Raw genomic sequence first — 20,204 nt, 5'->3', positions numbered from 1 at the left:
GCTTATATAAATATACAACATATTTATATATACTAAACACTTTTGTGAATGTAATCTGAGCAGGCTATGAGCTTTCACAGTATATGTTTATTTTTCTTTATATTCCCCCAGTGTCTGGCAATGAGTGTTAGAGGTGCTCAATAAATGTTTGTTGAACTAAAATGAATTCAAATGAACTGACTTAGGAATCTCACAGAGCTTATCAATGGTTTCTGATGGTCTTCAAGTTTCCCTCTCCCAGTCTCAGTGCTCTTCCATACTGTGCATCAAATTTATGCCGTAAAAGAATGAGATCCATAATAAGGATGTTTTTAAGAAAGAGAAAAAAGAAAAATCAAAAAATAAGGCTGTCAATATGTACAATCAGTTGGTACCATTAAATGTCTAACAACTGGCTTGGGGTAGTGGGCATGATTTTCAGTGTTTGCCAAGTTCCATGGTTTAAATATTCCCATCATTGGCCTATTTCAAGCTAACAACATGAGTTGGTTTGCAAAATTCACCGAAAATTTAACAATCGGCTCTCACAAGCCAGTATGCACTGGCTCAGGCACACCATTGGTTGCAATATTTATATGCATAGTACACATGATCCCCAGATTTTGCTCTGCAATACTACCCATCCACATCCTCAAAGGAAAGTACAAAAGGCAAGGAAAAGGCAGGAAAAATCTACACCCTATTCCTATAATGCTTTTAAAACCTCACTGCAGGCCAGGCGCGGTGGCTCACGCCTGTAACTTCAACACTTTGGGAGGCAGAAGTGGGCAGATTGCTTGAGGTCAGGAGTCTGAGACCAGCCTGACCAACATGGTGAAACCCCATCTCTACTAAAAATACAAAAATTAGCTGGATATTGTGGGGGGCACCTGTAATCCCAGCTGCTCAGGAGGCTGAGGTGTGAGAATCACTTGAACCCGGGAGGCAGAGGTTGCAGTGAGCCGAGATCACACCACTGCACTCCAGCCTGGGCAACAGAGTGAGATCCTATCTCAAAAAAAAAAAAAAAACCTCAATCCACGAGGTAGTCTTCTTTAGAACTGGGCATACAGTCCAGCCCAGAAACTCATTTAGCCTAGACCAGTGACATTCAAACTTTTCTGATCATGTACCCCAATCAGTTTTTTAAAAGGTATTTGGGCATACATCCTCAAAATGTTAATATATTTGTTTATACATTATATTAGAGCTACTATACTAATACCATATATAAGGTATATACACACAAAAATTAAGATAAAAATTAATTCAAATAGAAAAGAAAAATGTTCTGTCTACATCCCAATGGACTGTCTTGCAAATCTCCCTGGGGCTTACACAATCCACTTCAGATATTACTAAGTACAACATGAAAAGTAAAATGAATACTTCCTGGACCTGTTTCCCCTAGGCCTACAACCTTAACTTATAAGATCTTGTCACTCCATGAAACATCTTGCTTTTATTATTATTATTTTCACATCATTCTAGTATATAAACTTTGGAAACAAAAGACATCATTCTATTTATAGCATTCTGTTTTTAGTAGTGGCATTTCAATTTACAAAATATAGTAATTCTCAATCACTGAAAATGTCAAATCCTAGAAAACGTACCATTCCTAAGTGTGATGTTAATATCATCCTCGAACAGTTGTTGGCCAAAGATTCATTTGATGAATCCAATTTTTCTAAAATGGACAATTCTGATGATTCAGACAATTCTAATGTTAGTTCTGTTTAGAAATAACTCCAAGAAGAGTTTTTCTGTTTTATTTTCACATTGAAAATCAGTCAGATTTGGTTCAGCCTCAAAGAGCATGTTTATGTAAAGATAAATGAGTGCTGGCAGCGAGCTGTACTTTTTTTCTCTAAACAGGAAATGAGTTAACTGTTTTTTTTCATCCTTTGATCCCTTATTACATAGTTACTTCACATTGTCTATAAGACTCAAAGCTTTGGCTGCAATGATAACCAAATTAAAAGAGGTCCGCACCTACAAATGTATCTACCTTCCTACCCATTGAATTTTCCCTGTTTCCTTCCTTAAGGAAGACAGGGTCCTTTTTCTAGGGTAACTAAGTGCCGTCATCAAAATTACTAGGGAAAAAAACATATTTCTGGCTCTTATCTCAATAAGATTGCCTAAACATATATGTTTATCTCCCTTCTCTTCCAAATTCCATTGAAATGACAAGGAAACAAAATAGTCTAAAACTAAATAAAACCATAACTACACTAGAAAACAAAAGAGGGTGACATTAGCAGATTAGAAGTTAAAAATTCTAGATCCATGGTTCTTAAACTTTGGCATGCATCAAAATCGCCTAGGGGGATGGTTAAAACACAGATTGCAGATCTCTATCCCCACAGTTTCTGATTCAGTAAGTCTAGGGTGGGGCTCGAGATTTTATATGTCTAACAAGTTCCCAGGTAAAGCTGATCCTGCTGGTCAACAGCCACATTAGAAGAACCATCCTAAGTAAGTAGAGGTCACTAAGAAAAACACTTTTTATTAATTCCAATTAGCATCCTCAGAGAGATTCAAGAGAATGGCACAACCTTTTTTTTTCTTTTTTTAGGAACAGTAAGTGGAAAATAAGAAATAGTTCTGGAAAATTGGAAAAAAATATAATTGCCAAATGAAAAACAAAATCAGAAGAACCTAATAACAACTAAAGTCCAATACAGCAGTGTGAAAAATACTCAAGACATCTTTCAAAACACAGAGCAAAAGACAAAGAGATCAAAATATGACAGAAAAATTAACAAGCATAAAGGTCAGTAGCTACCTAATAGGTTTCTGGAGACAGAACAAACACATCACAAAACATAATCGATGAGCAGAAGAAATTTTTCCTATGCTGAAAAATACTCAAAGCTTGATACTGCAGGGCCAAATTCCACGCAGGTTAAGCCAATAACTAGACGCATGTTTGTGGCACTTTTAAACGTAAAAGACATAAAGAAAAGCTTAAAATCTTTGAGAGGTAAAACACTTGTTTTTTTTTTTTTTGAGACGGAGTCTTGCTCTGTCGCCCAGGCTGGGGTGCAGTGGCCGGATCTCAGCTCACTGCAAGCTCCGCCTCCCGGGTTTACGCCATTCTCCTACCTCAGCCTCCCGAGTAGCTGGGACTACAGGCGCCCGCCAACCCGCCTACCTCAGCCTCCCGAGTAGCTGGGACTACAGGCGCCCGCCAACCCGCCCGGCTAGTTTTTTTGCATTTTTTTTTTAGTAGAGACGGGGTTTCACCGTGTTAGCCAGGATGGTCTCGATCTCCTGACCTTGTGATCCGCCCGTCTCGGCCTCCCAAAGTGCTGGGATTACAGGCTTGAGCCACCGCGCCCGGCCCACTTGTTATTACAAAGGAATATGAATCAGACTAGCATCAGACATTTCATTAGCATCCTAGAAGAAAATGGAATGTTGTTTTCAAAGTTCAGAGAGAAAATTATTTTGAACCTGGAATTCTATAGTTAACTAGAATCTAGTTAAACTATCAAATAACGAAGATAAAGACACCTTTGGAAATTAAAGAAACAAGCAAATTTAGTTCCTATATGTATTAGTTTCCTACTTCTATAAAATACTATCACAGAAGTCCAAATAGGTCTCAAGGAGCTAAAATTAAGGTGTTGGCAGAATTACATACCTTCTGGAAGCTTTAAGGAAAAATCAGTTTCTTTGTCTTTTCTGGCTTCTAGAAGCTGGCTACATTCCTTGATTAGTGGTCCCCTTCTATCTTCAAGGCCAGCAATGGTGGATTGAATCCTTCTTTTATCAAGTCTGACCTACCTCCACCTTTCATTTGTAAGGATCTTTAAGTGGACCTAGCCAGATAATCCAGGATAATCTTCCCATCTCAAGATCTTTAATTTTGCTGGTGTGACTAACACCAGCAAAGTTCCTTTTGGCAGGAAAACTAACATATTTACAGGTTCCAGGAATTAGGATGTGGACATTTTTGGCAGGCCATTGTTCTGCCTACCAAACTATATAAGGACTCAAGGACGTCCTTCAGAAAAACAAAAAAAGAATTCAAGAAAGAGGACAAGATGGGATACATGAAAGTAGGTCCCCCATAAAAGGAAGCAAGTTGAAAAAAAAATTTTTAAGGAAAAATTTGATCTTGACATTGGAATCTTCTCTTTCTAGAAGTACAACTTTAGAGAAACATAATTACATTTTCTTCCCTAAAAGTCCTTTTATGCTACCTGTTTCTATGGTGAGTAAAATTTACATAACCAAAATATTATAAATCTTGTCTATTAGTTTCCAATTTTCAGAAATATACAGCCAAGCATCAGAAGACATGAATAACTATGTCTAGTTCCGGGGTCTGGCAGATTCTGGACTCCATATATTGATATCATACTTATAGAGGTACCACACATTATTTTTTCATATGTGCTATTTATTAGGAACTGAAGTTACATAGTAAGGGTAGAAAATAAGTTAGTAATATAGCCACAGTTAAACATATTAAATGATTCTTGCCTGCATTCTATAAAATAGGTATGGATTCTTGCCTGTGTTCTATAAAATAGGAAGGAGAAATTAAAATCGATTCTGAAATACGTGTGTGCCTTTTCATTAAGTAGCTGATAATTTATGGAGTTGCAAATAAGTTCAATGTTTTTATTTTTTAATATTTAAAAAGATAACATCTAACAATAATGAGACTATGAAAAATGGATACTCCCATAGACTATAGCTGAATTTTTTTTTTCTTCTGACAAGGGAAAGAATGGAACTGAAATTTTTTACAAGCAAACTTTTAGGAGTAGAATTTAAAGTGGGAATATCTTTTGACCTAGTAGTTTTACTCCTAGGAGTCTATCCTACAAAAATGTCATCACTTAGTATATAAGAATACTATATAAGAACTCCACCATAGCATCATTTAGAGTAGGGAAAAAATGGGAACCAACCTAAATATTTCATCAAATGAGAACTGGTTAAATATATTACCATTGACCATTAATCCAGCAGCCATTAAGAATGAGGCACATCATGGAAAGATGTATGCACACACACATATATGTACACTTTTTTAGATTTTTATATGGAGAAAGGAAGAGCTGACAGGAGATACATAAAACTATAGCCTAAGTTAATTCTCTGGAACTGAAAGGAACGCATAAACTTTCAGTTTTATATTACACATGTATTCCATTTGAATAGTTTTAACGGATATGCACTACTTTTAGAATATCTTTACCCTTAAAAAAACTTAATTCCTAACACTTAAAAACTGAACCCAGAATAATGCTTCTGTAAATCATAAAGGCAAAATTGGTTTAGGATATAAAGAACATCAAAGCCTCTTGTGGGATATATAACAAACAATATATGGTCAACACTTAAATACATTATTATTATTAAATGTAACCAGTAGTGATGGCAGCATTGAGCTCCTTAAAGATATGCAACTCACTACAACTACACTATAGCTTCTGACAAGAGTAAATAGAAAACACCAATATGCTCTTTATCACTGCCTTAAAAACATTTTAATAAATTAATATTTCTATTAATAAACACCTACCGAATCATTCGCTGCTAGTGCAAGTGCAAGATTCACTGTAAGAAACAAAAATAGTCATTGAATTTAGTAACTTTCTTTCTATTAAAATTCATTTTATCTTTTAATATTTTCATGTAATTTTTAATAATTTCATGTAATTTTAATATTTTCATGTAATAACCTAAGCATATAAATTTTTAACATATATCCCTTAATTGTAAAGAGCAAGCACATGGAGGAACACACAAAGTAAAAAGAAAAATAAAAAAGTAATTTTCCAATAAATGCAATAATAAATGCATGCCCCAAAACTAACATTTTTAAAAATCCATTTCTGTTACAATTTTGTTCAAATAATCCACTTAGTTTTTTTAAATCATGTTAACAGAATATATAATTCAATTATTTTCAAAAGCATATTTTATAGAAAAATTATCCTTTTATTTTTAACAATGTACACAATCTCATTGCCTTACATTTATGATTAGTATACTCTGTCCCCCAGGTTGGAGTTGGGACCACAGGTGCACACCACCACACCCAGCTAATTTTTCTTTTGTACAGACAGGGTCTTGCCATGTTGCCCAGACTGGTCTCGAACTCCCCAGCTCAAGCAATCCTCCCACCTCAGCCTCCCAAAGTGCTGGCATTACAAGCATAAGCCACCACATCCTGCCCCTACTGCCTTTTAAAAATAAATGCTGGTATTACAGGAGTTCCAAGTATCTAATTCATAAATACTCATGTATATGAAAGGCTGGACTACTGTGCACAGAGGGAAGGGAAAAGTGTAAAACGTAAGAGAGTAAAATGTGTTCCCAAACTGCTTATGCCAATGAATCCCAGATGAATCCCATAAAGAAAGAAAGCAGTAGTCCCAAAACCAGCTTTAGCCCAGCAATAGGAATATGCTACATCTGAGAAGAGAATTCCAAAAGTAACACAATTCAAAAACTGATCAACAAATAGGCCCTCATAATGTGAATCACATTTCCCTACAGAACAACGGTATAAACCATGTCAGGGTTATTTTCTTCAAACTAGTTAAGAGCATAAGTTTTTCAGGCAGACCTGGTTCAAATCCCAGCTCTGCCACCTTCTATTGTGTACTATTGAGTAGGTTATTTTACCCATAAGTCTGTTTTCTCTTCTATAAAATGAAAACCATGCCTACTTCATAACTGTGATCCGGATTAAATGAAATATTGTACGTAAAATACTTAGCCTAGGGTATAGACTTGATAAATTCATTTTTATAAGTTATAAAATTCCGAATTTCAGGTACAAGATAGGTTACACATAATCCAACTTTAAGGCAGAAACTTTCAGAGGCTAATTCATTTTAGAGTTAGGTTCTTCCTACATTTAAACAACAGAATCACTGAGCATATTTGTATTAGTCAAATGTCATCATTCTAATCTGAAACAGCTCTAGCATGTATATTCAAATGGGAAGTATTTTGAAGTAGTTTGAGGCAGGAATAAATACATATAAGTAAAGGAAATATATTAATAATACCAATAGAGTTACATAAAAATAATCTATTTTTAAGATTTAGATATGTTCACTGAGCTGTTACGAAAAAGTATGGGCCAGCTGTTCGGGACAGATGGCATAATGTTAACAGAAAAAAGTGAGAAAGGGACATTTACTGAAGCACCCACTAAGTGTTACATGTACACTTTCTCATACATTTTCCTGTTTAAATGCTTTCACATTTCATGGCAACAGATCATCTTCCAACTAAAAATAATAAACAATCTTAAACAAGTGCCAGCCTACAGACCCAACAAATTACAAAACCCAAAGAACTTATGGCTACAATCATGAAAACACCTTCCATCCTTATCCAGTTCAAGTAATCACAGAGCATGTAAAAGGATTCAAACCACTGAAAACTGGAAAGTGTACTCCAAATTTTCAAGAAACTGGAATACGTAGGTTCTAGAACCAAAAACTAAGAGCTTCTAAATTTTAAAAGCAACTAGATCAATTGTAAATCTTTAGGAAAGAAAGGAAAAATGTGCAGGATAGCACATGAATTCATTAAGAACAGATTATTAATCTTTTTTTAACAATATGGTGTCTATCAAATAGTAATGGATTAGGGATCTACCACAAATACAACATTTGGTAAATCTTAACTTTTTCAAAACATCTGACAAATTCTTCCACAATTCCCTTCTGATAAAAATGGGGAAAAAATGAGCTAATAGGCCAGGCGAGGTGGTTCACACCTGTAATCCCAGCACTTTGGGAGGCTGACACGGGCGGATCACGAGGTCAGGAGATGGAGACCATCCTGGGTAACACGGTGAAACTCTGTCTCTACTAAAAACACAAAAAAATTAGCCGGGCATGGTGGCGGGCGCCTGTAGTCCCAGCTACTTGGGAGGCTGAGGCAGGAGAATGGAGTGAACCCGGGAGGCGGAGCTTGCAGCGAGCAGAGATTGCGCCACTGCACTCCAACCTGGGTGACAGAGGGAGACTCCATCTCAAAAAAAAAAAAAAAAAAAGTTACTAGATGTTTTAAAAATAACAGCAACCAATTATTGAACACTAGTAAACACTAAGCTAAGTGGTTAGCTTGTGCAATTTGAATAACCATCTTATGAAAGAAGTTATCATCTCCATTTTACAGTTAAGTGAACTGAAGATTTGCTGCACAATCTGGCAACTTTTTCCTGAGTTAAGGGGTAGGAGACCCAGCTAGTACCTAGTTTTGTCTAACTCCAAAATCTAAGCGTCTACCCGCTACCAACTCCTGAAACTAAGGAATCAGATGTTAGGAACTTCACAAATACATTTTTAAAACACAAAACTATAATTTTAATAGTGTGCACCTACCAGTTGGCATAAGTTCTGAATCAGGAATAGAATTAATATCCTATAATACCTGCTGTAGTAGATTTTCCGACTCCACCCTTTCCAGAAGCCACAACTATAACTTGTTTAACACCTTCTATTGGTTTCTGCTTTGGAAGTCCTCGGGACATGATCTGTGTTCTTCTTTGTTTTAGGGTCTCACTCTCGGCGCCAGATAACTTTAAAAAATAATAATAATAATAATAAGCCGTTTTAAATAAGCCATCTCCATCATCACATTGTAAAAGTAAAAACAATCTGGGGTTTGCAATTAAGAGGGCTTTCTTTTCTAATTCTGCTCATCTCCACTTTGGAGACATTTACCTACTTCTACTGATAACAATTGTAAAGACATATGGCTTAAATTGAAATTTTTCTACAAGGATACGCTGAACGTTTAAAAATGCAAAAACGCTGCCTCTTTACGGAGATAAGGCTTCCACGTGTTTTGCTTTTCTTTTATCTATTTACTTAAATAACCCAAAACCAAGAAAGCAATGTAGAATACCACATCTACGTTGTGTTTCAAGTCCCGCCACGCCTCAGCCTGGGTCTGCCTGAAAAGTAGGCACGTTCAGCACATTGGGGGTCTCAGGAACTGAGGCAGCCCTGCAGCCCAGCATCTCTGTCAGCCCGCTTCCCCCTGCCCTGCAGCACCACGGACCTGGCGCCGACAAACCATCGCTCGGCTTCCCCCAAGCGGGGCAGTGGCCCCGCCACCAGCCCGGAGCGACACCCCACCAAAAAGCAGCAGACGCCGCCAAATCCCCATGACTCGGAACGGGGCTGTGATCCCTGCCCGGAAACTGTCGCGGGTGGCGCGGGGTGATGACGTCACGTAGCAACGCTCGGCTTTCTCTTCCTAGCAACCGATCTTGGTTTGTTCGCTCAAGAACCCAATCTGCATCATCTTGTTTATAGCCAGCTACAAATATTTTGCAGCGTTTTACTAAACGTTTGTGAAGTGCTGTCATATACAACATCTCGTATGATCCTTACAGAAGTCCCGAGGTAGGCAGAAGACTTGCTAGTATACTCTTTATGGACAAGAAAACGGAGAAAGTTTAAAGAGACTTGACCCAGCTTAACAAAAGTAGGAAATGGGGGAACTTGAAAATGACTCCAGGATTTCTTATTAAGCAGTATATGGTCATTTAAATACTACCACTGTTAAGGATTTTATCTTTTTATTTTATTTTTTCCTGTGTGATCTACAGTGAGAGTCTGTTTTGCGTTGGTATTCACGGCTTGTGTTGCTGACAGTTCCCTGAAAGAGAGGGCAGGTTGCTTTACTAGACTTGAAAAAGTTTACCTAAATCAGAAAACAAATCTGATGAAGCAAGTTTTGCTCAAGAAGGAACTTGAGTAAGGAAGTGGAATTTATCTTGGTGGAAGAAAGCAAGTATCCCTACATACAATGCAGTTGAGAGAGAAAGCTCAAAAGGTGATGCCCAGACCTAGAAAAAGGATCCTTTGAGGTAAGGGATGGTTTACATTCACATATTCTTCCTAATACTCTCTAGGGTTGATTTTTATTTCTTTCATTTGCTTCTTAGATACGAGATCATTCAGCTTATTTTGCTCTAATCTGATCTTTAATTTCCTTATCTTTAATACAGGCATAATGTATCAACCAGAAAGAACGACTGTGAGGATTAAATGAGATTTACCAGCAAAGTACATTCTATTTAGTAAGCTCTGAAAAGACATTCAGTTCCTTGCTGTTGTCTCCTTCAGTCCATCCAGCAAAATTATTGTTTCAGTCAGCTTTCTTTGTCTTAGAATTTTAGCTTATTTTTATATCACTTTCTAATTATATTATTTTATGATATGTTTTCTCAAATATTAATTTTTATAAACTGAAGGCCAAAAGCATAGAGATAAGGTGAATAGCTGTCAGAATAATCTATTCACTAAACAAGAAATGATGAATATCTATTTCTTTCCAGATAGCTTTGCAAGTTCTTCCAGACTTAAGACTCATTTATTTAACAAATATTCGTTAAGCAATTACTATGTACCAAGTACTACAATAGATTTAAAGTATTCAGCATGGAGACAGACATAATTCCTCCACTAAAGGACTTTACAATCCAGTGCAAAAGACAGAATAAGTTAACAAAAAAAAAATTGCAGTATAGTATGGTAAGTACAGGAGAAAAGCATTGAGTGATACAGGAGAAAGGACAAAGTGATACAAAGACAGGGCACTCGATTCAATCAGGGGAAGCTTCTAAATAAGGTAACATCTAAGCTGAATCCTGAATGTGAATAATGTGTAGAAGTTAGCTGGGAGAATGGCAAGGAGATTGTTGTAAAGAGGTTAGAAATGGACTGCTAAGGCTAGGCATGGTGGCTTATGCCTGTAATTCCAACACTGGGAGGCCGAAGCAAGAGGATTGCTTGAGCCCAGGAGTTCAAGGATGTGATGCAGTGAAGTATGATTGCACCACTGCACTCCAGTGTGGGCAGCAGAGTGGCACCTTGTCAGAAGAAGAAGAAAGAAGGAAGGAGGAAGGAGGAGGAGGAAATAAAAAGGAAAAGAAAGAAGGAAGAAGAAAGAAGAAGAGAGTAGGAGGAAGAAAGATGAAAGAAGAAAGAAGAGAGAGTACAAGAGGAGTAGAAAATGCATTTCTTTTCTGAACTGTTAAGAACTGTAAATGATCTGTGCAACTTAGGACAGAGTGACTGAAAGAGATGAGGATGGAGTGAAGGTTGGTTAGATGCAGGTTGCCTAAATCAAGAAAGGCTGTATATCTTGTAAAGAAATTTGGACTTTATCCTAAGGGAACTATAGAAGCTTTTTTTTTTTTTTTTTGAGACAGAGTCTTGCTTTGTCGCTCAGGCTGGAGTGCAGTGGTGTGATCTTGGTTCACTGCACACTCCGCCTCCCAGGTTCACGCCATTCTCCTGCCTCAGCCTCCTGAGTAGCTGGGACTACAGGCGCCCGCCACCACGCCTGGCTAAATTTTTGTATTTTTAGTAGAGACGGGGTTTCACCATGTTAGCCAGGATGGTCTCCATCTCCTGACCTCGTGATCCGCCCGCCTCGGCCTCCCAAAGTGCTGGGATTACAGGTGTGAGCCACCGCGCCCAGCCCTAATTCTGAACTTTTCATATAAGACTGATATACTCCTACTTGTTTAAGACAATTGTAGAGTCTTCTGCTACTTGCAGCCAAATGTAATCCTAACTAATATAGGCAAGAAATCATGTTTTTATATCACTATATAGGTCTTCCAATCTATTGTCTTTTCCAGAGCTGTCTCTATTCTCCTAAAAGGTCCCAACTTCCAAAATTCAAAACCAAGAAAACAATCTCTTTTCTTTGACATTTTTATTGGGTCAGACATTTTGCTGTGTCAGAAAATGATTCCATATAATTTGTCCAAATGGGGAAGGGCTATGTGAGATACAAGGAATTATAGGGAGAAAATCCTTGACACATATTTAGAAATATATCTCAGCATAGTTACAAATACACAGAAACCCATCCAAATTAGGCTAATACAGTAAATTTATTGGGTATATGTAAGTATATCTTATGGACCTAAGGATAAGAAGTCTGGTTGAACCTCATTATGAACTGGAACCAGGAACTGAAAAGTTATGAACCAGTGCAGCTCTTCTCCCTTTCCTCTGTGGTAACACGATCTCTTATGATCTACTTTCTTCTTCTCTCTTGCATTGGCTTTATCTGTTTCTGTGTGCACATAGTAGAAAACAGTAATTTCAACCTTATTCACTCAAAGACAAACTAAGACTGACTAATATCTGTTACTTTTATTTTCCAAACTTTCTGGAGAAATAATCTGATTGGTCCATTTTTTGGTTGTACATCAGTCTTTAGTCCAATTAGTGACCTTGGGAATGGAGTCAAATGACTTAGCAATTCTTAGGACCAAAGGAGAACACCCTTTTGAAAGGAGGCCATGGATGTGTATATGTGTGTCAGTGTCTTTTGGAGAAGAAACATCTCTACTATTCTCCTAAAATTTTAATCTGGGGAAAGGTAACCAAAGTAATGATTCAGCCATTATTCTCACTTGCTCCTCATGTTTTCTCTCAGGGAATTCATCCAGTTGCTCATGTCATAAACCTATACACAACCAATAATTACCACAATATCTAACAATTACTAACTATGTGACAGGTGTTCTACATGCATTATCTTAAGTTCAACCTCACAACAACCATACAAGTAGGTATTATCTATTTTATTGATAACAAAGTGAAATTTAGAGATGTTAAGTCAAGCCTTCAAGAGAGAGACCTCATGTCTCCTTGTCTCTGATCTTGCCCTGCTGATCCATTTCTTTTTTAACCCAGTAATCATAGTGGTATTTCTGAAACACAAATCTGATAATGTTCACTTGCAATGAACCGAGATTGCACCACTGCACTCCAGCCTGGGCGACAGAGTGAGACTCTGTCTCAAAAAGAAAAGAAAAGAAAAGAAAAGTTCAGAATTAGATCACACAGGTCCAATACGATGAATCCATAGTGCCATCTGTTCCAAATTAATTCTTTTTGTTCCACCAGCTTGGTATCCTCGGTATCCATTTTCATCTCCTCATAGTCATGAGATGTTTGTTGTACCTTCAGGTATCAAAGCTGTGTTCCATACAGGAAGAGAAGGGAATGACAAAGAGCATTTCCTAATGAGCCTTTGCCTTTTTTATTCAGGAAAGGAAGACACACACACACATCCAATTGGCTAGAACCAGGTCACATGACCATCCTTAGAACCAAGAGAAACTGAGAAATTAAGCATTTAGAGCTCTCTAACCTACACAGTAGAGGAAAGCAATGGAGAATGTGACTGTAAGCGGGTAGTCAATGAGCCAAGTCAGTATCTGTCCTAGACAGACTATATCAAGTTTCCTGGGATTATGAGGGATGAAGAGAATGCGAAGAAAACTGAGAACTTAAATATCCGTGAGTTCTTGTGCCAGTCATTTGTAGTTGGCTAACCCAATGTGGTAAAGGAAATTTTTCTGGGGAGTTTCTGAGAAAGTTTTCTTTTTCTGATTGAGTAGAACATGGTTGGTGCTACTCCTTTTTCCCACCTTGACCGTGGATGTGACATGGAGATGTGGCAGTCATCTTGTGAACATGAAAAGCACAATAGTGACAACCACAATAACAGAAGCCAAAAGCTGAGGAAGACAAAGAGGAAATAGGGCAGGAAGATTAATTCTTGGCAGTGTAACTAAGCTGCTATACCAGTCCTGGTCTGCATGTCCAGACCTCTGGTTGTGTGAGATATTTAACCCACTGTTGGCTAGGATTTCTGTTCTTTGAGCTACAATAATCTGTGCCTGTTACAGTGAGTAAGAAGGACTCCCATACTCTGAGACTACCTCTCTCCTGTTCACGCATGACTAATCTCTAGTCAGCAGGGGGGACAACAGAACCCCAAATCAGCTTGGGGAATGTGAAAACAACAGAATCAATGTCCCCATTACCAGGTGGAGCTTGGTGCAGTGGCAGAACCACAGAATAAGAATGGTTGAGTGTTATGTTTAGGCAGATAGATAGATCTGAGTGAGCCACAAAGTGGCTAAGAGAATGCTGATACTAAAGAGTCCTTAAGGTCAAGAATTAGGGAACACTTGGCAACAACCTGCACGGTTAGTTATTAGCATCTCCATGGAAGATGGTATGCATAGATAAATACCTTGAGGATGAAATTCACCTCAGCATGTGGATATTTGGACACTGCATAGGCTCTCTGTGACTTAGCTACAATCCTGATGGAATCTGTATTGAACAATATTTTTCCCCACCCTGACAGAAATTTACAAATAAATAAATACATACTGATCAAAATGAAGATTCTTTTGAATATCTCCTAATTATGTCTAGAGTAATACCTTGTATTGTTTTCTAAAAAGGAAGGATTTATACCTTGCCCCTCGTTCCTCACAAAAGACAACCCTTCTTAGGTGACTAAGGACTCACTGAAATTTCAGATTCCCTCACAGATAAGAAGCCTACCTCATTCCCTTTCAATAGGCTTCAGACTGTGTCAATGTCAGCTGAGAACATATGATCCACTCCCTTGCTCAACTCACTAAGGAAGAATAGGGTATCTTGGACCGTTTCCTGTCTCTGTTGAATATACTCAATAAAGCTCAGAAATTTATTTCAGTTCCTTAGTTTGAGGTTACTGTCCACAACCGACCTTCTCATATTATCCAAAGGCTTACCATAAAGAAAACCTTATCCCATCTATGGGACTTGTCTAAATGGCAACCCCCTTAATTGACCCTACTTTGCCTCACAGGGTGATTTCAAACCTCCCTGTTCATGGCTCCAAGCATGAAACTGTCTCTTAGATACATTGAATACTAATTTGCACATTAAAATATAGAATAAATCTGTTTAAGTGAATAACTCTCACAATGAGCCACTCTCTCAATATGAAACATGATCTAGAAATTCATGGTCTTTCCCATATCAAAGACTTTGCTGACCTTTCAGCATCTTAACTCTCATAAACTGTCCTGTCAAAGAAGTTCCCCTTTCTTATAATTTAAAATTACATAAAGGAAATGTATGTATCTTTGTAGATGGGATAGACTTCAGAGAATATGCCTCAAATGACTAAAAATACACCTCTATACTTTGACAGAATGTGTTTCTAAATGCCCATATCCAAAGCTGAATAAATCATGAATGATTTGACATTTGAATTTCTGATTTACAAGACTGAACTGAATCCTTGGACAAAGGTCACAGGCTTGCTTTGTATCTGAATATGGTCTCTGTTTAATGTTTAAAGCTTCAAAGAGCCCATCCTGAAATAGGAGCCACACAATCAGAATTTGGAAAAAAAATCTGTCATCCAAGACAAATATTTGCTACACACGGGACCCCAGAATTCTCATGTTTTTGCTTTTTCATTTTCTCCAGTACCAAAAAGTATTCCTTTAGCCAAGCCCCTCCCACCTTTCAATTCTGTCTTAGAGACTAGAGAACATAAGTTTCTACAATACTTTGCTGTAACCTGACTTCATTAGGTATTCAGAAGAGGATTTTCCTGTTTTTACTTTAGAGGACATACCAAGGACAATGACAGAGATTCATCAAGATACCAAGCATTCATTTCAGCTCATGTGAAGTTCTGTTTTTTTCAGGGAAAATGTGATAATGTAGATGTTTGTCTGTTTTATGCTGCTACCAAAATGTGAGGATGTTCTCTATAATCATGTGGCTTGGATAATATCTTATCAACTTGGTGTTCTGGTACCCAATCTTGTTGATTCATTTATTAATCTCTTCTATTTAGAATGTATTAACCATACATAAAGATATGATACATGATATGTGATAAATACAACAGGTCCAGAATTCATTAAATCCATTTATTTATTTAGTTATTCATTCATTCATAGAGACAGGGTCTTCCCATGTTTCCCAGGCTGGTCTTGAACTCCTGAGCTCAGGCACTTCTCCCCACTCATCCTCCCAAAGTGCCAGGATTACAGGCGTGAACCACTGTGCCTGGCCCTGTTCAATCCATTTATGCAAGTGAGGAACTCCTACAATTTACTGTACTCTCAAAATACATCCTATATTCTCATTTAGAGCAGTAGAGAAGAAATACAAACATCAAGGCTTATAACATCAATTTATTCCAGGGTAGACTGGCAAACTTAAAAGTGTGATGTTTGTCTTCTGTCTTCCACACAGCTCTATCACTGCTTATAGTGCTCCAATTCATACCAACTACACTTATAGGCACTATTTGGGTCTATTTTCCACAGCATCTTCTGTGACTTAACTATACAATGTTTAGAAAGAGGATTTCCCTGACCATCTATGATACTAGCTTTGTAAATCCTATTAAAGACCATCCATTAACCATAACTCAATAATCCAAACACTGTTGAAGTGATAACTACTCATCTTTCTCATGCTTTTCCAGTCTTTGTTAGTCTTCAAAACAGACAAAATGTTTTTGCATATAAGATGTTAATTTGGGGCGTAATTGTTTAAAGGAGTGTAATAGCTAGTGTTCCGACCTGGTTAGAAATTTGAACAGCTCTTTTAGATACCTGATAAAGTTTTGTCAGCTATCAAAGGCTTTACTATATCAATGCCACATTTAATCTATTTTGCAAATTGCTAATCATGTGCAAGAATTTCTATTTTATGTAACCATGGCTGTTTTTGTGGGGGAACATGTTAGCAATGTGCTGTTGAGAATTTCATTTTCCATAGATATCTGTTACCAGTGTAACAAAATTGATAGCATTTGCTGATGAAATACATTACTCAAAAAAAATTTTTTAAGATTTGTATTCTTCTGCTATATTCTTCTGAAATACAGCTCTTTACATCTTTTCCAGGGTCTGATGGGAGGCTCTCTCATTTCATAGCTGACAGCACTGGAGACAGAGCAGAATCATAGAAGAAGAAAATAATGTACTTAGTACCTTGTGCTTATTAGTTTGTGATACTATATAGCTAACTAGAAATTCTATTAAGCCATTCCCACCAATTGCTTCTGGATTATAGAATTAATTGGATATGAATTGTTAATGAGCATCTGAGTTTACCCTCTCTTTTTGCTCTGCAATATGTCTAATTAATCCATTCTTTTTCAACAGACTCTAAGATGGCCCCCAGTGATCCTAACCTCTTGGTATTCTCACCCTTGTGTAAGTCCCTCCCAAGAGTGAGCAGGACCTAGAACTTGCTTCTAATCAATAAAATACAACAAAACTGATAGATATCACTTCTATGATTATATTACATAACATGGTAATTTCTGTCTTTCTAGGAGACCCTCAACTGGCTCTGATAAAGCAAGCTATCATGTTGTGAAATGCCCTGTGGAAAAGCCCATGTGGCAAAGAACAGCCAATAGCCAACAGAGAGCTGATGCCCTCAGTCCAACAGCCTGCAAGAAACTGAATTCTGCCAGCAACCATGTGAGACTGGAAGCAGATTCTTCCCTGCAGTCTTGTGAGAGATCATGAAGCAAAGGACTCAAGTTGTGTCCAGATTCCTGACCCACAGATACTGTGTGATAATCAATGCATATTGTCTTAAACCACCAAGTTTGTGCAATCTTTTGTGCAGCAATAGATAACTAATACTCAATAACCTGGATTTTAATAAGTCTATAGTCAATGTATAGTTTCTTGTGAGCAATTCTTTTTTGCCATTTGTGGAAAAAATTGCACATTTTTTTGTTACAAAATTAAAGCCTTTGTGTATTTTGAATCTTTTTTGAGAGTTATTAAATGTTATTAACTATTAATAATTCATTTATTTTATAATATTAATTGCCAACCCCCATAAAATAATATTTTAATATTAGACACTAGAGAATAGAGACATTTGTGAAACAAAGAGATTCTTCAATCTGCTTTCAGTGAATTGAAAGATCTCTTTGTTTCACAAATCAAATTCTATTTTTCTTAGTAATGGTTGAACCCACTCAAGTCATTTCCAAGTGAAAGAAAAATTAAACATGATTATAATTCTTATTCTGCTCTTCTCTCCATGACCAGTGTTCTCTTCAGTGGTTATATAAGAAATTAGTTTCATCTCCATTCTCTGTCTACATTAGCAGTTCATCATCATTCTTCAATTATGTAGGTAATCTGGATACAAGTATGAAGAAGGCAGTTTTTTGTACATAATGTATAAATAAAATACAAGAATTTTCCAATGACACCCTAAATAACTGCTAACTGCATCATTTTAAATCAGTCTAGTTCATGAAAAAAGATTCAGTACATATGAAGCATTCAATTAATCATACTGCACACATACCATATAGTTATCTAAACCCAAGGAAAAATATGATTAATGCTATTATAATCTTTGGAGACAACCAAGTCAATGCTGCAGACAACACTGCAGATTTTGTCCCTAAAAATATCTTCATAGAATCTTCATTGAATCATAATCTGTACATTTCTCTTTTTCTCCAGCTTTATTGAGGTGTAATATAATTGATAAATAAAAATTGTATATATTCGTTTTCACAACTGCCATGAGATTGGCAGGGCAGTTATTATTAGTCCTATTACTGCATACAGAAATGAGGAATTAAAGAATTTAGATTATTTGTTTTAGGGCAAATTGCTGAAAGCAATATGGAGATGGAGGTCTCTTATCACCTATACAGGACTACTGCATGCTACTGACAAAACAGTATTCCATTAGGACAAGCTACCTTAAGAGAGGTGCCTGGGGGAAATATCACTACTTCTGCAGAAAGAAATCTGAATGCCTACTTCACTACTTAATTTACATCTAAGCTTCTCATATAAATTTGTGTTTCATTAGTTTTAGTTAAAAGTAATGTATTTCAGAAGCCCATAAACATATGTAATGTCCCTGTCTTGAACTGCATTGAAATTGCATTTTAATTTATAAGGTATTCAAGTTTTTATTAACATATTCGTTGTGTCCCAATTATAATAGTTTATAATCCCTCTACCCTTCCTAATTCCATTATTCCTTGAAATTCTGTCTCAAATTTTTCTTTTTCCATAAAGATTTATCTGATAATTTCATCAAGTATTAAACTTCACCTTCCTTAACAGTTAACATTTTATTTAATAGAGCATGAATTTAAGGTGAAGTTTGATTGCTTTAATTTTACAAATTTAAGTTAGCAATGCTAGCCTATGTCAAGTCTCTGTTATACAATCTTTTTCCCTATCACAATTGAGTATTGCCATAACACATCTAGGTTTATTTAAAATGAGGCATAACATTACTTCTAAATTCCATCTATACCATTTTATCCTTAATTCTATCCAGTTTTGAACTTTAATACATATCACCTTTTACTATTTTTCTTTTTTTTTTTTTTTTTTTTTTTGAGACAGAGTCTTGCTCTGTCACCCACGCTGAAGTGCAATGGCACGATCTCGGCTCACTGCAACCTCTGCCTCCCCGGCTCAAGCGATTCTCCTGCCTCAACCTCCTGAGTGGCTGGGATTACAGGCACCTGCCACCATATCTAGCTAATTTTTTGTATTTTTAGTAGAGATGGGGTTTCACCATGTTGTCCAGGCTGGTCTCAAACTCCTGACCTCAGATGATCTGCCCACCTCAGCCTCCCAAAGTGCTGGGATTATAGACGTGAGCCACCGCACCCGGCCCCTTTTACTGTTTTCATATGTCTGCTATTACATAGAACTATGTGGTATTTGAGGAACAAAAGTATATCATAATGATAATTTATATCACCTATATGTAGCACAGCACCAGACACATTGTAGGGGGTCAGGAGTTAGTGAGTGGTTAGCTATTATACAAGCAAAGAATACTGTAAATATCAGTGGAGATAGAAAAGTCTGGGATGTTGTCAGAATTCTGCTACTAACTAGCTACATGGCCTCAGACAAACTATTTAAGTCTTAATCTATTTACTTTATACACCATGAAGGGATTAAATGAAATAGTCTGTAGATTCTTCTTCCAAGTTCATATTGAATTAAAATAAGAACTGAAGAGAACAAAGTTGTGTAACTTCACTGTTCCTAAAATAATTTTGAGAAAATAAAGGCAAATAGTTTAGAGATGCTGCAGACCAGAAAAAGCACAAGGTATATTTTCTTCCTTAAAGGACACAAATTGAAGGGTTATAAATGGATTTTTCACCTTTACCATCATTTTCACCTTTACCTCTATTCCCATCATTTGTTCATCTTGGGAATAGTTTCTTGTCTGCCTTTTGGGAACTAGATTATTGACTTTTCATATTCCAGGGGGTCTGCAACTCTGACCCCAGATTCAGTCAAAGAAATTGTTGTCCAAAGTCCTTCTAATCAAACAACACAAGATAGAAGTGTTTTG

General features: G+C 36.9%; 1 protein-coding gene and 1 long non-coding RNA gene across 6 annotated transcripts in view; one reads left to right on the top strand and one right to left on the bottom strand.

Moving 5' to 3' along the window:
* NUBPL (NUBP iron-sulfur cluster assembly factor, mitochondrial) overlaps window positions 1–9,183 on the bottom strand; it is a 295,919-nt gene extending 286,736 nt beyond the window's left edge. For 3 of the 5 annotated variants that reach the window (XM_077940878.1, XM_077940880.1, XM_015143512.3), the window contains exons 1-3: window positions 9,037–9,183; window positions 8,404–8,551; window positions 5,528–5,562 (exon numbers count right to left, since the gene is read on the bottom strand). In XM_077940878.1, coding sequence (XP_077797004.1) covers window positions 5,528–5,562; window positions 8,404–8,551; window positions 9,037–9,144 — 291 coding nt within the window. In that variant the 5' untranslated portion in view covers window positions 9,145–9,183. The remainder of the gene's footprint in view (window positions 1–5,527; window positions 5,563–8,403; window positions 8,552–9,036) is intronic. The other 2 variants (XM_077940881.1, XM_077940879.1) reach the window with 1 other exon arrangement.
* Window positions 9,184–9,246: 63 nt separating this feature from the next.
* Window positions 9,247–17,609, top strand: LOC106999390 (uncharacterized). Its single transcript, XR_013396160.1, has 3 exons — window positions 9,247–9,383; window positions 9,590–9,850; window positions 17,164–17,609. It is a non-coding gene; the product is annotated as an uncharacterized LOC106999390 (long non-coding RNA).
* The last annotated feature ends 2,595 nt before the right edge of the window (window positions 17,610–20,204 follow it).

The sequence above is a fragment of the Macaca mulatta genome, chromosome 7, assembly GCF_049350105.2.
Source record: "Macaca mulatta isolate MMU2019108-1 chromosome 7, T2T-MMU8v2.0, whole genome shotgun sequence".
NCBI classification, from domain to species: domain Eukaryota; kingdom Metazoa; phylum Chordata; class Mammalia; order Primates; family Cercopithecidae; genus Macaca; species Macaca mulatta.
Note: the sequence above shows the minus strand (reverse complement) of the source record. Positions and strands in the feature narration are given on the sequence as shown.